Here is a 17,871-nt window from a genome sequence, read left to right on the forward strand (position 1 = left end):
ATTAATTATGTTTATTAATATTATTTAATAATTAAATTATTATATAATTAATATTGATTATAAATTATTTGTTTACTTAAAATTATATAGCAAATATGAATTTGTGTTTTTCGACACGCAATCTCGGCTTCTATTGATAAAATGTCGATCCGATATTTCACCGCTAGCGCATTATTCACCGGCAAAGATTAAAACCTCTCCGGTATGCGTCTAAGATACTTTCATCGCGCGTCGCGAACGTAATCATTCACATCTATACGAATCGTATGTACATACGTTCCATCGTAACAACTCATCGGCTTGTTTCGCTCGATGAGTTGCACGTAACGCATCGGCGCGGCAACAACGGTCCGAAGAAAAGTGCATTTGCATATACGCGCGGCACGAATGCAAGTCGTAACACAATCCACTTAGACATTTTTTTTTCCACAACGTGGATTCAAAACGAGTTTTCTCCGCGACGAGAAGCGATCATCATCGTCAGTTGGAGAGACGCGAGCTTCGCACGAAAAAGGAAATCCAAACCGCCGTGTCGTATCTTGCGTTTTTTTTTTCTTTAGAAAATTACGCTCTCCGCGAGGATATAGAAGTTGTTGTCTCTTCGCTGCTGAGGTCTCTTATCTTCCGTCTTAGTTTTTATCGGCGAGAGCTTGTTCCCGAAACGGTCGATTTAACAAACGCGTGCGTTCTCTTCGACACAGAACGACAATTGTGATGCGCGCGAACCCGTCATCTATAAATCCTCCGACGATTCTCGGAAGTCAACGCGGGAGTATAAATTGGTATCGCTCGCAATCGTGACACTCCTCGCAAACGCGCATTACGTGTGCGAGAGGATGATGCGTATTATTTCGGATGTAAAATAAAAACGCGTCAATTTTCCCGACCGACCTTGATCGCGAAAAACTGGGAGCGCGATTCGATGTTCCTCGCGCCGATAATTCAACGTTGACATAACGAGCGAGTGTAATTTCGCGAGGCTTCGACGGGTTACGTGATGAAATCGGGTCCACCGGTGGCGCGCGCTTTCTCCCGGCTAAGTTCTCTTCCGGCGCCTCTTCCTCCTAATAAATTTACGATCGAAACCAGTTCGACCGCTATGTAGCAAACTCTCTCGCGAGTTGCGAAAGCGCGGCGTGTGTAAAACGTAATAATATCCCGATATTATAAATTGCGCGGTATCGGTGTAATTATACCGCCCGGCGGATTGACTGCGAGAAGATACGCAGTTATCGCGCGCTAAACGAACCATTTTTCTAATTACAGTTTACTTTTTTTTTTTTTTTGTCCAACATTACGATCTACTTAATTATTTCTTGCTCTAAAGATCAATTTAATTTAAAGATAATCAAATTTTTAATATCGCTACATTTTTTTCTTGTTGCTCGAACACGTCCGTGTTTAATTTGAACGAGTTACGCGGGAAGCACAAACCCTATTATTAACCGCACACGATATGTTTTAATGACACACGAGACGTTCTCAATCAAAGACGATACATAAATATAACGGATGACACTTTTTGAGATTAGTCTTGCGATTATTAATGCGAAAAAGTGTGTTTATCGATGTGTGCGTTTAGATTTCGAAAATGCCAACTGCGTTGCAAAGTAACGACGAGAATGTTGTGTCATTTTCTTTTTTAAATCCGCAAGCTAGATTGTCTTAAATGATAATTATCGACGGCGCCGCGATATAGACCGTCCGACTCTCTGGTTCGTTTCATAATATTTATTATCGACGATATAAATAACTAGCAAGTGTTGGTTACTTTGTTATGTAAAAATCATTCGAACATTATTACGATATGTATGCGTTTTTAAAGCATTTCATCTCTAACAAGCAAATAAACAATTTATTTAATAAATATTCTAATGGCAGATACTATACTGACCGGATATTTATGAACAAAATAAATTTTAACAACGTGCTTACATGTAAAGAAAATTAATATTTAAAAAGTATGTATCTTAAAAATACTTAAAAGAAGAAATTCTTCTTATGTTTAATATTCAAATAATAAAACTAATATTCATTTCACAATTATAATTTTTATCAAAAATTTTATCCTATAAAGTTTTATTTTAATATTTTAAATTTAATATTTTAATATTTAAAAAAATATTTTTAAATATCTAATAACACATTATCACATATCTAATACTCTTTTAACTGACGTCCGATCATTGAGACAATTAGCAAAAAAACTCGATTTTTCCTTCGGCAAAGAAAAATGCAAATTTGCGGTTCTCGGAATTCTCGCGCGTATTATCCTATCCTATCGCTTCGGTAACAATCTCGATCAGTTGCGTTTTTACACGTACCGAGACGGATGTTGTTACGATGCCACCGTCGTCGACGAGGGATCGCGAAAAGCACCGGATCGCTGAATCTTTCCCGATGTCAAGCAGATGACGATCGAAGCGATGCGCCAATACGAAAGTTATTTTGTTACTTTTACTCTTATTCGCGCGCGGCGTGTATCGTTTTATGTTGTTATGTAGCCGCAACAACTACGCGCACGCACACCTCTCGGAGCTCTTTTACGGCTCGCTCGCTCGAGCGCGCGACGCGAACTGACAGCCGAGACGAGCTCGAACCGAGCCGTTGCGGTTGCGGAGCACGCGACCCGTGTGCGTTGTAACGGGTACCTCTCTTTTTACGCTATCTACGCTATCTCTCCTATATGGCAAGAGGCAAGCTCGCTGACATTCCTACGCGATATTCAGTGCCCTCTCGTCGCACAAAAACACACACACACACACACATCGCGTCATTCCGCTTTTATAATTAATAATCCGCCTGCGCGCGCGCATACACACACACGCGCACGCATCAAGGACGATGTGCTCTTTTATTGCGTATTTTGACGCAAGAACCTTGCTTTAAAAAAAAGTATGTCTATCTATCGTGCCCGCAATGTTCAGGAGATACTCGCGTAAAAATAGAATACGCGTCAAACAGCAAAGTATCTTTAGCCGTTTAAAAGAGCCTTGGATGATCTTTTTACGCTTCCCTCAACAAGTTCCATCGACATTGCATTATCTCCCGTCTACGCTTTTCTATAAAAAAAAAAGAACAACGACGTAAGTAAAAATCCAATTGTAACGATACCAAGTACAGAGGCAACTTTTTTTCGGACCAGAGTATACCTTGAACGCGCGACCGAGTTTCTTCGGTATTTTTTTTTTTTTTTTTTTTTTTTTAAGGTGTGACTTTACGATAGAAATCGCGTCAAACCATTTCGTTTGTCCGACACCACATCTTTCGTTCGAAAGTTCTATGAGCAATTTGTACGAGAGAAAAGTGATGGGAACCGCTCAAAGAAGAATCGTTATTTGTGCAAACCAAAATCAAATATAATATACCAATTACCGATACTCATCGCAGAAAAACACGCGGAGAGCGCAGAAAATGTATCGAACATGCATACACTTGACGCGATTCGCATCACCGTCGTTATAAATCTCCTTCGAGCGAAAACACTCTTGTTTTCTTTCCTCGATTGTTATCGCGTTATTATTGACGCGAGAATCGCGAATAATTTATCGGTTCTTGAACGCATATTAGATTTTCAAACAAAAGTGAAAAAAAAAAAAAACGAACAACGCGATCGAGAGTCAACGAGATCTCGCGCGCGCGACTGAATCCGAGCCGAGAAAACGACGTGCTTCCCCATCTGAAAGCACTTGTATCACCGCGGCACTTTCACTCTCTCATAATCGACGAGCAGACCACCATCGAGCCTCGATCGGCGCGTTTGCGACGATTCCTGGAATGGTTTCTTTTTTTTTTTTTTTATCGCACCGAGTCAACAGCGTGATTTTTACGCGCGATTAAGACGATGTCTTACAAAATCTCTTGTAAACGACACACACGTTATTATCGTGTAAGTGTGCGAAAAATTCACGCTGCTTTTTACCAATAAAATAAAATCGCGGTGAAGAAAAATACGCGAAGTACATGTGTAAAAAATAAATTATTATATTTGCGTAAAATTATAAACACAAAATCATCAAGTTCAAATAAAGACAACAAAAAACTAGGCACTGGAAATCGCGTCCGACTTCCGCGGACGTAAAGTCGAGTGCAAAGTTCGTCTCGTCGGTAGAACGGCACTGTGTAACTTTGCGGCACAGGTGCGGCGATCGAGAGAGAGAGACGCCGATCGAAGAAGCCGCAAGCGAGTTGGAAATTGCGGCTAATTGAAAAGTTGTTCCGGTGCATCTCTCCCTGAACGGGAGTAACAAACAACTGACAGCCGCATTAAAGAGTCGATAAATTCGTGATAATTTAGAACACAATCGATTTTCTTTTAAACAGATATTTTTACAAGTTAATTGTACCGTGCAATAAAAAAAAAAAAATAGCCGTGTTGAAAAGTGACAAACCTGTATTTATAGTTTATTTTTTTCTCAGTTTTTTTGCACTCTATCGACGAGAGGTGTCGAACGTGCGAAAATTGAGACGCGAGATTAATCGCGCGGAGCCAGATTGTTTTCCAGCGAGACATTGAATTTCCGCCGCCTTTCTCCCTTACGCGCGCGTGACTCCGTAATTTAAGACATTTTAGAAATTCGACATGCGCTACTGCATATCTTATCTACGACATTTATCCCATAACCGTTTGTGAAGGTGGTTGCACGATGAAAGTCGAGGACTGGTAGTCGCGAATTGGCGCGTAAGATTTTACGTTAATTTTTATATCACATTTCATGTTTTATATAAAGATTTTTAAAATTTTTTCTGCATTTCTGCGTTGTTTTAAATGTTAATTAGAAAGTTTGACTAGACAATCTGCATCCGTAGATATATTTATACAGTCCCACATATATATATACAATAAATCAGAAATCAATTATAATTATAAAATAATTAGCGTTTGCTTGTTCATATTTTTATTAGCGCTTCGTAAAACTGTACAGATAAGATAGTGGTTGCTTTTCACGCCAATGAGAAAGTTCGGGCGTGACTTACATAGCGACACAGGTATCGGTTCGATCGAATATACCTGTCCATCAGGATGAGAAGAGTTATAGCACATCGATCACTTCAATTACTTCGTCGCGTCTCTTTACGCGCGTTTGAACTTGCTCTCGCATCTCTATACGCGCTTTCAGAGATCGCGCGCGCGCGCGTTGATAACCGGAGATATACGAGAAATCGTGTCTCCTTTTCGGACCGCGTTATAAATTACATCCCGCTTTTTGCGTCGTTAACGCGCCGTGAAAAAAAGCGTCTCACTGATGCACAAGGTTAAACTGTAAAAGTCGAGTAAATGTACTTAGAGAGACGCGTAACGACCTCCCGTTGATAGAAAGCGTGTCTTCTCTCTCGTGTTTGTTTTTTCTTGTCCTTCTTTAGCACAAATATTTGGTAGTCAGAAATAATAAATACAAACAATATATTTGACGGTTAGAGATACTATCTTGTGTCAATTTGTTATTTCAGTTATTATCTGATTAATTATCTGATAATTAACGTAGGAAATGTGTTAGCGTACGCGCCCTAGTATACGAGAAGTCGCAATTTTTATTTGAAAAACAAAAAAAAAAATAAATAAAATAAACACGTGTTCGTGTATTTTAGACACAATATTTAAAGCAATTTTATTTGTTTTTTTTTTTTTTTTTATATACGTTTAAACATAAAATTCTCTCTACGAGATACTTTCTTTATGTATTCACGAGCGCGTGAAAACGATAAAAACTCGCGCGCGCGCGCAGTTTTTCAACAAAAATCGACGAAAATTAGCATGAGCTGTCCGGTGCTTGACGAGCGCGACGAATTTTCCCATGTAGAACAAATTCGCGGCCTTTGCGAACGATTTTCGCGAGTCGCGCTAACGCGCCGTGAAGTTCTTTCGTCGGAAAAAGATAAAACACGGCGAGATGCGTGCGCTATCGTTAGAAAGTAAAACGCTACTGCGAGACAATTGCGGCGCTTCTGCCACCGCAGCGTTAAATGCCGTGCACGACAGACGACAATAGCGAAATGCGTCTCAAAGGCGACTGACTCTCACTCGTACGAGTGACGGTTAATAAAACAATTTCACACTCTCCAACTCTTCTGACATTGATTAAGACAAATGACCGAATACGCACGTCTAATAGCTATTTATTGAAGAAATAATTATTAGAAATGAAAATATTAATCATAACATTTTTCAATTGTTTTAGTAATTTTTTAGATACATTTTTAATTATTAGTTTCTAATTTTGAATGTAAAATACTCTGTATATAATTAAAAATTATATACAGAACATTTTATAATTACCAATTATATACAGAGTATTTTACATTTTTTTTTTTTTTTTAAAGTTCGGTTCGTAGTAATTTTCTTGTAACAAAGTAAATCTCACACACCTTAAAGCAAATGTATGCTAATTGAAGCCGAACCGTTGTATCTGTACGTCCAATCGGAACGGCTCGGATCACAAAAGCGAACACCTGGCGAACACCACGCGAAACCCCGTTTTCTCTCTCTGCGCGTGTGTACAGGATTATGTAAAACAAAAAGTACCTGTGTCTCTCTCTCTCTCTCTCTTTCTTTTCAGGATCGCGTCCGCAACATTTTATCGTTCGAAAAAAAAAAGAGTAAAAGAGAGTAGAGAGAGGGGTGTGCTGCATCTGCTCTCAGCGGTAATAGCCGCCGCTCGATTATTTTTGCATGTTCCGCCGGCAATGACCGCGATGAAAAAGTGTTAACGCGCGATTAGCGAGGTGTCGAACGATTATTCGCGATCGAGAAACGTTTTAATTCCTTATGTACATCCCGTTTATCAAATTTTTTTTAAATTTATTTATCGAAAAGTTCCGCGACGTCGAATTTTTCTTTCCACTTTTAAATTAAACAAAACAATAAGTAAGAAATATAAGAGAGAGAGAGAGAGAGAGAGAGAGAGAGAGAATATTTTTTCACGGCGTTTAAATAAAATATTTGTTACACATTTGTTCTTACTATATTTCCGTGTTATTAACCTTTTCGCTCCGGGACTGGTCCATATATGGACCAGCAAGAAAAGCGAACGTAATAGATGTTTATAAGGTCAATTTAATGCACTAAATTTAGGAAAAAAATTGAAAAAAATCCTGGTTACTTCTTTGACCTTCAAAATTAACTTTGANATTGAAAAAAATCCTGGTTACTTCTTTGACCTTCAAAATTAACTTTGAAGGGGGGGGTAGCAGGTTATTATTAACTTTTTCAGCTAAAATGCGAGGTCAATTTTAAAGGAAAAATCCCCGGAGCGAAAAGGTTAATAAAACCTTGACGGAAAATTTTCCGCAAAGTGCGAAATCTCAGCGACTTTCTTCTATAGAAACCGCATGGTGTATTACCACGGCGGTTAGATGCTATCTACGCGAGACACTATTACTGTCTATTTCTTCTTCTTAACGGGCGTACACACGCGAATACGAGATTTAATAGATTCCGCTTGATAACACGGTGTGACTGTCTTTAGAAAGCGTCCGAAGCATCGCGCGTGCACGATACCAAAGATGATCAATTCCAATCGAAGACAAATCATAAAACGTTCTTATTAACATTACTTAATCGGCAGTGTGTACGCGGTAAGGTAACGATATTGAAGAGAAGAGAACGACGATTTCTCTGCGCAAATCAGCAGAACGCCGCGAAGATTTAGTAAAATCGATCCGTCATTAAAAAAATGTGAAACATTTTTGCAATCTCGAGTTCTTAATCTCAATGAAGAAATTTCTCCATTGTCGCGTTGTAACTCAAATTGCCGATCGTTACACAGCCTCGAGAAAAATAACAATTTTAAACAAAAAAAAACAACAACACTTGCTCGGTCAATGCTCGAGACAGTGGTATCCTTTGATTAGAAAGTAAAACATCATTACGCGAAGCAACGTGGAATTAGCACCCCGCGATCGATCGCGACGTAGTGATGCAGATCGATGCGATCTTTCACTTTAATATTACGCGTCTCGTAGCTGTCTAACGTTAACTATCCACCGCGTATATATCTTTTGAAATTGCATATCTATTTAGCAGTGAAATCTCGCGTTTGCGTTTAGTTCACTTCTCTCTATCTCTACTTTGTTTAAATCAATAAGTTAGTGTAAAAATAGGTAAACAAATAGTGTAAGTTTTTCAAATTGAAATTACTTCGAATTACGATACGTGTATTAATTTACGCTTAAAAAAAAATATTTTGCACGTCCAGCGCTTGGATTTCACAAGCTGTTCGTCAAGTACGAGTTTCTTAAAGAAGAAAAAAGATGTCGAGAAGTCAATCCTGATGCTGCGCTTACAAAGTCAAGAACTCGTCATGTGTATAATAAAATAAAACTAGGAAAAAAAGAAAAAAAGAAAAAAAAACAACGACGGCTCAATTTCTTCAGCACGACTGTCTGTGCTGGAGAAACGGAACAATGGCGAGTGCAATTTCCGCGAGAGCGGAATCGCCTTTCTCGGCTTTAGAGCTCTCATAATCGCACGCATTGAAGGAACGGGGGATAATCGCGCACTCGACTCGCGTGAGGGGTGCCGCATGCCCTTGGAAACTCGCCGCGTCTCTCCCCTCCATCTTTTTTTTTTCTCTTCAATTACCCGAGAGGAGGAAATGATTTATCGAACGCAACGTCAATTAACTCGTATCGACAATTTGATGGAAAGTCGGGATTCCTCTCGCGCCGGAAATGATTTCACACCCTGTATAAAGAATCCGTGTCTGATGTACGGAAACTAGTTGCCGGGAGAGCAACCAGTTTGCGGTTTAATTAATGTTGCAAGACTGGTAGCCGCTCTGGAAGTGTGCGGAGCGTTTGTATCGTGTATACAGTAATCGCGTCGCGCTGAATTATCCAAATAGTCGAGGATCTATCTCTTTTATTATTTTATTAGGTCTCGAGTCAAGTAAGCTTTCTGCGAAATTTGTTTTATTCTCTACGCAATAAAACAAATAAAGTAAACGACCGGACATTTGCCAACGATCGGACATTTAGTAAAGAAATAAATGATGAGATATGTAAATAGTAAACCATGTGGTTTTCAATATTTTAAATATTTTTTAAGATGTTTTTAAATATTAGTTTCTAACGTTATACGAGTAGAAGTCCTTTGTTAGAATTTTTTTCTGTAACAAATGTCACAGTGATGCTGTCCGGCGATACTCACTTTACGGCAACAATTTTGATAAGCGGCGAAAAAATCGAACAATTGTCACAAGTCGTCGGTTGCGCATTTACGAGAGAAACATACAAAGACATTTATTTTTCCATTTATAAACGCACGGGCGTGTCGCGAAGGCACGCGAAGTAAGGCGTGTTTTTCCTTCACCGTTACGCAACTGGTCCCCGTCGACGCTCGCTCCATTTGTCGTCCCCTCTCACGCAAAACGTTCGTGGTTCGTATATTTACACTTTGTCATATATATTACACGCATGTCGCGACGTCATAGGCGGCGCGAAAGGAAGACGAAATTCGAAGGCCGCGCGCGGTCGCGGATAACACGCGCCGTTCCTCTCGCTCGCGCGTTATTATCGCCAGACAGAATCGCGATTATCTCGCTCGTACATAAATATTGAAATTCCATTAAATCCTCTGCGCGATACCGTCGCGATTTATGCGCAATTTTGATCGGTGCGCGCAAGTTTTTTAACGCGATTAACGCTCTTGTCTTTCGTGAAACATTAGATCTTAGATGTCACCAAATCGAGAAACGTTTTATGCACGCGCATTAATGTACGTAATTTTTATATAATAAATATAAGATCTTTTAAAATAAAATTTGATTACTTTGAAAATGGTATGTGTGAACAGGACCTTTCGAACCGGTTGCAGGGTGTTGTGTAAAATTATTCAATTTGATTAATATCCAGACGTTTCGATTTTATTGATTTGAGTCATCTTCAGTGGACATTCTAAGCGCAAATATTATAATTTACAAACCAAAAACATTATGAATAATACAAAATACTATGTTGATTACTTTGTTTTTGAGGATCAATATTGGTTGAATTTTCGCGATTCGAACTAATAAACAATGTAAACATATTAAAAATGAAAAACAAAGCTAGTAGGTCGGACAGCAATTGCCGTACGCTGTTACGTTATTTCCGCTAAGAATTATGAAGATAAATATAAAGTATAAAATTATAAACATACATCATAAAATTAAATATACAATTGAAATAAAATCAAATATAACAGTTGTCTCTCTGTTTATCAAATAATCATATTCCTATTTTTTCATCTCTGCCTCACATACCTAGATATGGCATCTCGTCATTCGCGTCACGATTCTGCGTCACGCGTGCGTGCAATATACGGCAGCAGATGTTCGAGTTTAAAATGTCTAACACAGAGCGAATAATCGTTACAAATTATCGGACTGTTATTCGCGTATTGTTTTGAAGAATAGATTTTTTTTTTTTTTTGCTATTAGACGATATTGTTTCTCTCAAAACAATATTGCAAATATCTCGAAGAGTAAAAATCTTTTCCCGTTATTTATATTCGTTATCGATCGTTACGTTCTTCGCCACGAACGCCCGAATATTTTCAACAGCGAACCGCTTTGTTAGAAACGACCGGTCGTAGCCGGCGAACGCGAAAGGATCGAAAAGGACGAACCGGAATCTCGGTTCTCTTGCGAGATACGTGTGTGTACCGGAGATCGGCGTTCAAAGACGGCGAAACACACCTCACTATGCGTTCCTCTGCGTGCGGTGGAGTCACACTGGTGCGCACCGTGAAGGTAATACTACTACTGCGTGCTGTTGATCGAGATACTAGAAACTGCGAAGCGAAAGATCGCGGCGAAAACTGCTCCGAGATTGAGCATGAGCACCGAACTGACGGCGGGACGGACGCGCGCTGCGCCGATCGTGTTGGAGACCACGCCGCGTCTCCGCGACCTTAATAGGCTGCTTTCACACCGAAACCGCGCAGAAGATACAACGTGGGGATACGGCGCGTCTGGTTGGTCGGTTTCTCCAGAATCTCAACAATTTGCGCGCGCCTCCCTATTTAATTTTTTAAATTTAACTCTATACACAATTTTATAAACAAAAAGAGTTTATATTACATATGTCTATAGACATTTTTTGGCGGACTAATTTTAATTTTGATGAATCGTGACACGTCAAATATTGAATTTTTATTTATAGTTTTTTGTATAGCTGTCAGAGAAATCGCAGGAATATCGATAGAACGATTAATCTTCTATCGAAGACTCGAGATTGAACTTAGCGGACGCATCAGACGGTATATACTTGAGCGAGTTATCGGCGTGTTATTAGCCATGTTATTAGCAATCTCGGCAACGGCGATAACTTCGGTGAAAGATCGATCGAATATTTATCGGTCGCGCGTTTCCGAGCTCGCTCTCCTCCTCACGTCGGCAATTAATCGTCGTCCCCCGAAATAGGCGGCCCTTCTCGTCAATATCTCGTAACGCCGGTCGACGACCTCGCGCACCGATGTAACCGGTGTATTTCGAGCAAATTTCCAGCTAAATCTCGATTCGCCGTTGCGCGCGCGTCGTCGCGAACGTGCCGCGTCGCGCTCGAAGGTCTATATCTCCTTACGACATCGCGGAAGACCATCGTAATGTTCGCAATGGATCGTTGCGGCAGGTTATTTTCGCGGGAGACCTTTTTTACAATTGTACTTATTTGCGACGAGAGAGATGCGACGGTTGATATCGTTTTCCGATTGCGAATGTAACCGGTTTTCACCAAACTGAAACTTATGTCACAAGCGATATGGGGGAGGGGAGCGAGTTGTTTGTGTTGCGAGAGAATACAACTACAAGTATCGCGTAATTGCTGTAATTTATTTTCGTTATCGCCACGCCAGTTCGGTAACGCAACGCAAACGCAATCTTTCTGAGTTACGAGCGGCAAGAAACATTTATACGCTTGTATTCATTATCTCGAAAAGAAAACGATTTTTTAAACGTGACACAAAATGTCAGAAATGATCAAAAATGAACAATTGAGATTGCCAAACGAAAACAAAACATATACCAAAGAGATACACGGAGAAGTTAAAAAATATTTTAGGGAATATTACAGTAAGATTGAAATGCGGAGGAATATCGTGACGTTCAGTGCAGACTCTGTGAACGTCGCTTAATCCGCAAATTTCGCGCACAAAGGCAGACGAGTCCTCCGGTGGAAAGGAACCTGCCGCGAGGTCTGTGCATCTTTCTTCCCTCCTCCTTGCAGGCCCGAACCTAATTCATCTGAGAGCCCCTCGCAAGTCCCGTCCCGCAATCTTGGCCCGCCTGTCACTAAAACGCGACAGTTTCGAGAACTTCGAAAACGACACATCTGTCATCCACAAGACCGTCCCGCGTTTCCCACTTCGACACGATCGTTCGTGTTTTCTCACAAAGTGAGAATCAAATATCAGATTCACCGTATATATATCAAATGTTTTTGTAACATTTTTTTTTTGTTTTGTTTTTGAAGTACACACTTCTTCGCCGCAACAATGAGATGTGCTGTTCGAAGTTGAGTTACTTCGAGCTTGTTAAAAGATTAAATCTGACCTACTTTCAAAATTGGCCGAGTCGTGAAGACACTTTGCATCGCGCTATATGACGTGCGCTTGTCACTTAGTTCCTAATAAACGCGATCCTGTATATATTCGCGCGAAGGACGGTTGGTTAAAACTGAGATCGAATCGACACGTCGCGTGTGTTTTTACATAAACCAAGACCCGTTGGAAAAATGATGAGAGTTTAAGAAAGTGAAGGAGAGCTGTAAAAAACACACGAAAGGGATATTTCCCCAAGTCTCTCTCCAAGGATATCTAACATAGCGGCGGGTTTTATACGCGTATCAAGTAGCATAAGAGCTTAGTTTCTGCGCAACTTTATCGCCCGCACGTGAAATTCCGCTGGCATAAATAAAGAAATCGAATTTTACGCGACTTGTCCAGCGTACCGTATCGTGAAAGAGAAGCCTACATATTAAGTCTAATAAAGGATATGACGTAAGAATCGGCATGCGTGAGAAAACGAATGAATGTAAAACGTTACTCTTTATACGTCGCATAATTGGAAGTTTCTCTTATAAGATCGAGTCTATTAATTAAAATTAATTCCCATAGATATATATCAATAATTTTTTGAAATATTCAAGTTTTGAAACATTAAACGATATCTTAAACGGAAATAAAAGTAAACGGCCGGATATAATTTATTAAAGAAATAATCATAACAAAGTATTTTTCTACACAAAGGTGGAAACTAATAAATTTAAAAATGTCTCAAAGATATTGAGAATTATTATGATTAATATTTACATATCTGATAATTAATTTTTCTTTAACAAACGTTAAAGAAAAATTCGATCGTTGGAACATTTGTTATTTTGTTAAATACACAATATAGTGTAAACTTAGTAGAGCGCGTATGTCGTGTGAAAAAAAAACATGAGAAAGAAAAAAGAAAGAAGAGCATTCTCGCGTATTGTAAAATAGAATTTCAAAAACTTATTCTTTCCTCGGCGAGAAGAAACGAGGTGTCTGCTTCTTTTTGGTATGTATTTCGGCGAGATTCTCGCGCGGGTCGATAGAGAGTGTACATCTCTTCAGAGAAATACCGTTTCACGACCAGACGTTGACGGCGGCGACGTCGTTATTGACGATGTAACTACTCTTCGTGATGCGCGAATTCGAACGAAATGTTTTCCGCGAATAAACTATTGTTTTCTCTTTCCGCTTTGTTCTCGTCTCTAGGAACAACACGCTGCAAAACATGTAGAAAACTGCGATTCGCCAGACGTTTCTTTTTTTTTTCTTTTTTTTTTTTTTTGTTTAATGAGAAGAAAAAATAAGATAGCTCTCTGAATCAAGATGCAAACAATTAATCGATCGAGAGCAATAATTTCCAAACGATGTTCTAAACCAACGCTTGAAAATGATTTAAATTCGAAACGGAGACGACAATGCTTTCTTTTTTTAATATTTATAAGGAAAAAGTTTGCCATTATCTGGCTCTAAAAAAAACAAAAAGAGAGAGAGACAAAATGTAATGGAAAATTGTAGAAAACTCGGAAAGAAAACATAATAATTCCTTTCGAGTTCATTGAGCGTTAATATCGCAAGTGGTAACGCGCGCAACAAACGTTTTTCAACTCCGCGGAAAAGTATCGTTTTCGTGACTCATGCTCGGCGCGAACTTTATCTGCATTTTTGTTGCCGCAAAATGGCAGTCACGTTTGCCGTGATATATCGCGCGGCTCTTGTTAATTGTCGCTTTTTTTTTTTTTTTTTTTTTGAAGTGCAAACCATATAAACGGAAACATATCGAGTATTCACATACGTCTGTCGCAAGTTTTTATGCGTTTCCATTGAAATACGTAGTAGCGCGTTTAAAATAAGAAACTTACGCGATACGTTATCTCCTCGACATGGCGAAGAATATTTAAACAGCATCCAGTTTGTTGTAAAAATATCTTAAAATATTTTAACCGTCGTTACACACGAGATGTCGTTTGAAAGAAAAACACGCGATATATTTAGCTTATCTTCGATTATATTTACGACATTCTTATTTCTAATCTTCGACAGGTCATCAAGCAAATCAAGAAAACACGAAGAGAAAAACACGTGGGCTAATCGATATCCTGTTATTTTCTAATCTAGTGACCCGATATTTTCAATGAAAATGTATCTTCAATATTTTAAAGGGACAAGTATTTGAATATACAGTGCAATTTAATTATCATTTTTAACGTTCATTTTTAAATGCAAATGTATTATATTTATTTCGATTAACTCTTCAAAAAATATTAATTGTTTAAAGACCGAAAGTCACCTTATATTATTTTCACGTACCTCGTTCGCCTGTTTGGAGGGGAAAGGCACTTTGGCGGAGAGTTCCTTCAGGAAATCGTCGCTGCTCTTGGTAACGTCGGCCGCACTTCCGGAATCGTCTTCGTTCGTATCACGTACGGGCGAGATGCTTTCTTTATCGCCGTCGCCGCTGCCGCCGCCGTTCTCCTTCTCTTTCGCCCGCTGTTCGTGCTTCGAGAGCAGTTCGCGCTGCTTCTGGAAAAATTCCGGCTCGCTGAAACATTTCTCGAGACTGGCGGCGCGTTGAAGAGCCGTCGGCGAGCTCGGGGTCGAGCGCGAGAACTCGAGCTCGTCCCGCAGCAGATTCTCCGCGCTCTTGTTGCATATTCGCGGCGGATCCTGATCGCGAAACGTTCTTCGCTGTCCCTTCGACGACACCTCGCACATCGCGCGCGCTGTTAATCAGAAGATACTCTTCCTAGAGACGACGAGACTTTACAGCGCGTGTCCATCACGTGTGAGCATTTCTTGAACCGAATCCTGAAACACGCATTAGTTTTCGAAAATACTGTTGAATAATAAAGTGGAGAAGGTAAGAAGTTTATTGTAGTTTTAAGCGGGTTCAACAGGTAAATCGCAATCTTTTAGACATTTGTTTGTTTTGGAAATATATCTGTAGATATGTTTACATGAGTGAAAATTTCAATTCTCTTCTATATTAAATTGAATATTTGTAAACTTCCGCTTTTTGCAAATATATAAATTAAATCTAGTTCGGTATCGTGTAATAAACAGTTTTCTGCGTTTATCCTTCGCTTTTTACAACAAAATGATTTTTCTCCAACAAGATCAAACCGTGGATGGTAAAAATAGTAGACCTTGTTTGGTATAATACGTCATTATCCGCGTCATATCGAAAATAAAGTCTATATCATGTACACATACATATACACACGTATATTAGAAATATTTATTAAATGAGAGAACGGCGCGGTGTCTCTCTTTTGTGTAAGTTAGGATCGTTATCGCTATGAATAGTAAAACAAAGAAGCGAAATGTCCTTCGATGTGTCAACTATACCTATCCGTACGAGCGTTTATCGAGAGATCCTGTGCTTAACAAAGCTAAACACACTCGATCCCCCGAGCGAGGACGCTCGTCGCAACCTTTCCACAACGTGACACTCGCACAGACACTACCACCGCGAGACTACCGGGGGACAGCCACCCCGCGTGCGTCATGCGGAAGGACATCTGTTGCCCCTTGTGCCCGCTCGTCCCTTTCGAGGCTTTCCCTCTCTTTTCCGCGTGCGAGATCGTTACGGCCGGTAGCGCGCATGCGTAATGTACGGGGTGACGCGTGTGAAAAAACAGCCCCGTTGCATCTCGCGGTGGTGTGGTGTGTCGTCTACCGATAGCAGACGTCTGAAGAAAATGCACACATACACACACACACACACACATATATGATGCTCGTTCCACAATATAGTCGCCGATAAGATTTTTTTCGTCGCGATACGGTTCAACGCTCGCTTGAAATGCGCGAGATCATTTAATAACACGTTCACGTTATGAAATAAATTTCTCGGGAGATCGTTTATCAAAATGTTCTTGACTTACGAAACTGCTTTTTTTTTAAACCGTGTATAAAATTTGTAAATATTAGAAACTTATTCGTAATTGATATATTTTTTCAGCAAACTCTTTTGCAAAAGTTACTTATTGACTTATTGCTATTGTACCCGTGTCTTTTCTTTCCGCTTGTATATTTTGCTTTCTTTCGCTTTGTTATTATTACTGTTTTTCTTTTTTGCTTCGTTGTTTTGCTAGTTTTACTCTCTCATTCTCATTTCGAGTTTCATCCCTTTGCTATTTTTCCTTTGTTATGCTTCTCTTCCTTTTGTATGCCACGCGCGCTTTCTTTCAATCTCGCTCAAAAAGAAAAAAAAACTAATATAAGTAGAGTGCAACTCGTGAATTATGACGAGGATTGTATAAGCAAGACAGTGATGACGGCGTCGCGACGTCGTCTAAAACGCTCATGCGTCAATCGATTTACAATTTCCGGCGAAGGAGACTATACCGAATTTGCCCTATTAAAAACTTGAATTCTCCGTTTTTACACATTCCATTGCCTAAAGATTAATTTTAAATCTTTAAATTTCAGTGAAAAAAATAAAATCGCTACGTACTTTTCGAATAACCCACTCACAAAAAGAATTTTTTATTTATATTTTTTTAAGTTTTCTAACTTTTTGGTTTGTTTTAAATATTATTGCATTTCATTATGTCTGTTATTTTATTGGTTTTATCCGCCAGAATTATATTCCTCTTCTCTCCCTCATGTTTAATTCAAATTGTAATAGTTGTAATCGACGTAGTGCAATATACAAATATTTGACTACCTACCAGTAAATCCTCAATTTAGAAAACATTTGCTTTTATTTATATATTATGTACTTCCGGCAGAGTGTTGTTCCGAGTTATAGGGTTGTGCGAGATGACATTTCTTATCGCACATCATCTGCTATTTCGCTTCTCGTTTCCTCTTTTTTTTTATTTCTTTTGATTGTGGAGTAACGACTTACCTTCCTTTTCCTTTCCATTTGCACACAGAAAACCAGAGACAAAATGGCCTCAGAACGGAATTAGTGGCGCCATCTTGCGTCATGCTTGACAAACTGTTCGATTGCTAAAACCCGTTCTACAATAAATAGAAAAACGAGTATGTGTTATGAAAACAGAGCCTGAAGGTTGTGGTATAAGAAATCGGAACTGATCGGAGAATATTCGGAACGAAGTAACTGGCGGCAAACTCATCTCGTGATTCGTGATACTAGAGGAGAGAGTCCGCATTCATAGTCGTCCTCAAATCTTAAATCTTATCTTTAGCCTGTTCTACATTGATCGCAAGCGCAAACGCAAGGAACAGGTCTGGTAGAATCAACCCTGGCTAGTCGCGTATCTTCGCAATGAGAGGCACGAGGCCCGAGAAAGGGAGACGCACGAAGTCCAAATATGGGCATAGATGGTCGAGCGTCATTATGCGCAGGCGCATCTACCAAGTGAGTGCGAGCGAGACAAAGCATT

At 39.5% G+C, this 17,871-nt stretch overlaps 1 protein-coding gene across 1 annotated transcript in view; it reads right to left on the reverse strand.

Moving 5' to 3' along the window:
- LOC109859146 overlaps positions 1–16,008 on the reverse strand; it is a 28,183-nt gene extending 12,175 nt beyond the window's left edge. Inside the window, exons 1-2 of the mRNA XM_020437105.1 lie at positions 15,863–16,008; positions 14,825–15,322 (exon numbers count right to left, since the gene is read on the reverse strand). Of these exons, the coding sequence (XP_020292694.1) occupies positions 14,825–15,229 (405 nt within the window). The 5' untranslated portion in view covers positions 15,230–15,322; positions 15,863–16,008. The remainder of the gene's footprint in view (positions 1–14,824; positions 15,323–15,862) is intronic.
- Between the last annotated feature and the right edge of the window lie 1,863 nt (positions 16,009–17,871).

Source organism: Pseudomyrmex gracilis, unplaced genomic scaffold (genome assembly GCF_002006095.1).
Source record: "Pseudomyrmex gracilis isolate BER0280 unplaced genomic scaffold, ASM200609v1 scaffold_243, whole genome shotgun sequence".
NCBI classification, from domain to species: domain Eukaryota; kingdom Metazoa; phylum Arthropoda; class Insecta; order Hymenoptera; family Formicidae; genus Pseudomyrmex; species Pseudomyrmex gracilis.